The sequence below is a fragment of the Montipora foliosa genome, chromosome 7, assembly GCF_036669935.1.
Source record: "Montipora foliosa isolate CH-2021 chromosome 7, ASM3666993v2, whole genome shotgun sequence".
In the NCBI taxonomy this organism is placed as follows: domain Eukaryota; kingdom Metazoa; phylum Cnidaria; class Anthozoa; order Scleractinia; family Acroporidae; genus Montipora; species Montipora foliosa.
The window spans coordinates 24,312,618-24,317,557 of NC_090875.1; the positions used below are offsets into that span (position 1 = coordinate 24,312,618).

General features: G+C 38.1%; 1 protein-coding gene across 1 annotated transcript in view; it reads right to left on the reverse strand.

Annotated features, from left to right (window-relative positions):
* Positions 1-307: 307 nt before the first annotated feature.
* LOC138011486 (uncharacterized) overlaps positions 308-4,940 on the reverse strand; it is a 9,317-nt gene continuing 4,684 nt past the window's right edge. The window contains exons 2-3 of the mRNA XM_068858499.1: positions 2,969-4,940; positions 308-1,198 (exon numbers count right to left, since the gene is read on the reverse strand). The exon at positions 2,969-4,940 is cut by the window's right edge and continues 459 nt beyond it. Of these exons, the coding sequence (XP_068714600.1) occupies positions 438-1,198; positions 2,969-4,940 (2,733 nt within the window). The 3' untranslated portion in view covers positions 308-437. The remainder of the gene's footprint in view (positions 1,199-2,968) is intronic.

Genomic DNA, 4,940 nt, shown 5'->3' on the forward strand with positions numbered 1-4,940 from the left:
ACAAAGAGGAATATCCCTAACCCATCCAAACAGATATGAATAACATTACAAATCTATTGGATCATTAAGCACTTTTAGTGACATAAAATAAGAGTAAGATAAAAGGCAAACCAAGGCAATTACAAAGGATTTGCTACACTCAATTAAATACCACTATAGCTAGGCAAGTTACATTGGTAGCTGACAATCCATATAACCTACACAACAACCATAATTATGGTACACAGTGTACTTTGCCATAGTACTGAGAAGGAAAGTGACGCTTCATCCAGAGTCTTGTGCAAATATTACAATGTATTTTCAACGAACTCTACAGTGCATCAGTACCAGCGGACAATTTTTTTTCCTTTTTAAAATACTACTATGATGAAATTCGCATCTTTTCTATCTACGCTATCTTAAGACATAAGCTTGTAGACTGTATGTGAAGAAGTTTGCTATTTACTGTTTTTAACAAGCGAATCAATCAGGGACTCGACAACAGCATGTTTAGAGTTAACAAATGCCAGTTTTGCAGCTACCTTTGGAAAGGCCTTGTATGAAATTGGTAAGGACATCTCTTTAGCATTCGAAGAGCAAGCAACAAAATTATACAAATCAGCAACATTTTTGGAGTTAACCTGGATGCTGCATGTTGTCAAAACTTCAATGATAACAAACAAGGTTACTGTTTCCAGTGATGTCCAAGGACCGGGTGTCAAGTCAAATCCTCCTTCAGCCAAAAATTTTGCACCTTTAGTGCGTTTGTAGGGGTCTGGGTTAGGCCTTTTCCTACTCTCACTTCTACAACCAACTGCTGTGCTTGAGTCAGACAACTTCTGATTCTCATGTCTGTTTCCACAATTAAAGCATTTGCAATATTTTGAGCAATACACGCCTTGACGGAGACAGGGACACTTGGACTTTCTTTTTAAGTCTTTGCATGCGGTAAAAGTAGGGTCTTGTTTCTTCGTTAGGCCACATGAGCATCCCGTTGCCAAATCATTAGATGCTGTCATCTCTACGAGTGGACAATTTTTGCAGTTAATGCAGCGACATTCTCTTGAGCATTTGTTACCTGATTTGACACAGGAGCACCTAAGACTTTCGCAGGATCCTAGAACTTCTCCTCCTTTCTGCTTCAAGTACAAACCGCAGTTGCATAACACCTTTTTTTGACCAGGACCTTGTTTTCCAGAAAGGTGTAAGTCATCAATTGCTACATGTAAGTGAAATACAAATGATTAGAAACAAAAACATTACATTTACAAGTCTTGCGATTAAGGTTTCCATTAACTGAATAATGGTCAAACCCAGAAGAAAGGAAATGATTCCCTGAACATAATGTTAGATGTGAGATAGTAAATAGCCAACATGGCACATTGTGCAAAGTTGGCTAAAACAGTCTCATATCCAATAAGCATAATTTTCAGGCAAGACGCTCAAAATTCGGGCAACAAAGAAACGATTAAAGATGGAATTAAAAAATATATAAATAAGGCAAAAATATAAAAAAAAGAGCACTTTAAAGTATAAAAGTGTTACTTCTGTAAGTTATAAGATATTAAAGTCCTTGTTTTGAAATAAGCCCTCGCGGTTAATCTTAAAACATTTGAATTGCTCAGCTGCTGATCTGTTGATCGCTGACATTTGCTGCAGTTCGCGCCAAACTTTCGCCCCATTTTTAAGGCGGCGCGAGAGATCAAAGATGACAGAAAGTTTCAGTTCGAAGTTTCTTCGTGGTCTGTACCATTGGCTCTTTGGGCGACGCCGGCATTCGAAACTATTTCAGATCAATGGGACTTTTAAGGTGAGTTCAAGCAGCCTACGAGGCTTCAGGTAAATATTTAATTTAGCGTTAGCAATTTATTCTGCATAAAATTTATAAATGTGAGGTTCTAAAAACACTTTGTTTCGAATATGTACAGTTTTATGACTTTTAAGGATTGTAAACGAATGTTTCTTTCGTACATTTTGAGGGAATAGAAAAAGGATTTCAACAATCAAACATTCGGGCACTGTGTTATTGTTTTCGGGCAAAAAGGACACCCCCCCCCCCCCAGGTCGGATCGTGCCCGTATGCCTATGCCAAAAAGTGCGAAATGGAATAATAATTCTTGTTTTATTAAATTTCAATAAAATTCTGAACTGTTTTACGGACGGTGCCCACTAATTCGAAGGTGTTTTTGCGCGGTTGTATGGATATGCGGGAAAAGCAAATCTAAACAAGTGTTATTAAAGTCCAAAAAGACAATTGGGGGTAACCACCCCCGCATTTTTTCAAAGACAAGTAATCAACAATATTAGTCAAAAGCTTTAAAACACAAAGCAACGTATGGCTTTCCTTTCAGAAAAATGCATGGGTAGCCCAAATTATCTTTTTGGATAGCAAGACCACTTGCTAAGTTCTGCTTTCTTGGAATAGTTTTAAACCATGCAAAAATATCCCTGGATAACTAAGCACTGCCGATAGGAAATCCGAGTGTCTGGAGATACGCAGAACAAAAGCGTGATAACAATAGTGGTCACCGTCCTTAAGCAAGAACGACAGAATATTGTCTCAGTTATTACAAAACAATTAACACAACCAGTTTCCATTTAAGGTCATTACCAAGACTGAAAATTTAATAATAAAATTTATGCCAGGAAAACCTTACGAAAAAAACTAGTCATTTCATTAGAACCTCAAAAGGGATTTGAGTGTCTTGTGGAAATGGTTAATACAAGTATGAGTGGCATTTTTCTTTTCAGACAATATGCCTCAAGTATACGTAATGTTGAATGTTTGTGTCGATGCAGCACATTTTGTGATGCTGTTTTTATGAGAATGAAACTAATGTATTGTTAAATGTACAATTTTCAAACAGCACATGTAAACTAAATGAGGGTGGTGGATGTCTTATAACTCAGTGGCAGAACTTTGTACAAAAATAACAAGGTACGATGACATTTTGGGCTACCAGTTATAGATACATAATGATCAGCTCACCTCTAGTTGCATCATAATGGCCTGGGGGTGAATGATTATAGGCTACATAGATTGATCGCGTAGTTAGCAGTGTCGAGGGCACAAATGTCAGGACCGGTGAACCAGGGATAGAAGTAATCACTACAATTGGAATCTTCAGAAGGTTGCTGCATGCACAAACACACAAGTCTCCCAAAGAACTATTGAACCATCCAGATTTGGCAAATGTTGTCAGTTCATCGTTCACATTAAAGTCCACAAAAGAGCTATACTTCTCCATATTTTTCTCGATTTCCTGGCAGAACAATAGGCGCAACTGTAGGGTGTCTGTCTCTATTGAGCTTCCTAATCCAATAGATTTCAAATGACAAGCAAGGCCATCATCACCATCATCATTGCTGACTAATGATAATATTTTATGAAGCTCAGTTACAATACTTGCAAAACAGCAATCACCATTCCCAGGAATTCGATGTAATGCAAGACCAAATGCAGATAGATGTCGTTGTAGGCAGTCATTATTCATTTCTGCAGAGAGTACTTTTGCCGAAATGTTGTTGCCTTGTGATGCAGTAAATGTATTGCAGCTTTGACTATGAATCACTTGTACCATTCTTTTAATGTCAGAGAATGGAAAGTTAAAAATGTCAAAAGCTCTTGAGGTGCATTTCTTTTCAACTGATGTAAAAACTTCATGCAAGTGAAGAACTCTGCTTAATGTATAATTCACTAATGTGTCCCTTTTGAGATCTTCCAACCTACCAGAATGGACATCGATACCAAACTCTTTCTGTGATGATGGTAACAAGATGCTGGAATTATTCTTTTCCATGGCCATTGCAAGAGGGACATCTCTTGACACACCGGCACTCTTAAATTTCTTGGTCAGAGACTCATGAAAGTTATCTGGCATTCTATCGTTTTGATGAATCTCAATAGGAACCACAGGCACAACTCTAACATTGGATCGATGTTTCCTTTGATCTGGTTGAACTTTACAGTTCCAAACATATAAAAATACTGTTAACACTGCAATTGCAAGTTCAGGAGAGACAGTGGCAGCTCCCCCAAGAAGGGACCTTTTCAGTTGCCTGTGAAGTCGCTCATTTTTTTGGGTGCCTACTCCTGGGGGAATTCCTGAACAACAGCCACTTTGTATATGTTTTTTAATATGGTCTATGGCATTTTTACTTTCATCAGACAGACAATGTTCCCATTTCTGGACAAACATTTGCAAATTAGCTTCTATACTTTCTGCATCTGGAGTTTCCATTGTCCTGGACTGCCCAACATCATCATTAGCACGAAAGATGAGGCCAAATTCATTTGAAAGTTGCTGTGATTGACAAGAGCCCTTGGGTACAGTTCTAACAAATCGTTGGCAGGCATGAAAAAGATCCAATTTTACCGGAACAGAGGGGAAAACTTTGCGATATGATGGGCGGCTAGAGCAGCAGTCATCCACCATGATCATGTCGAGTTGTTGACCTTTCGCATCTAATAGTTTTTTAAAATCATTTAAAAGGTCTTCAACTTCTTTGAAAGCTGTACTGCGTGTTAGCCTCCAAGCCACCACTTGACCATGTTCGTTTAAAGCAATAAACAAATTCTCAAATTGATGTACGAACACGTCATCAGAATTCCTTACCACTCCAACTTGTTTGCTCACTTTAAATGTATGGTCGCATGTTAATATCGTGCATGGTACCAACTCCATTTGTTTTTGGTATGCATGTTCCATTTCATTAAAGTAAGATAGGAAAATGTGCATCAGCTGGTCATTGCTTGGATATGAATAGATAATACTATCATAAAATGCACTTGATGAAATGCTTCCTCTATTATTCCGGATAAAAGCTTTAAAATTCATTGACCCAATGTCTTCTGAAAGTTCCAAAAAGTTTTGTCCACGTCCGATGTGCGTGAAAACATAGTCAAGCAGACCTTGAGAACACGCAGAACGGTATAACAGCTTTATGGGAAACTTCTCCTT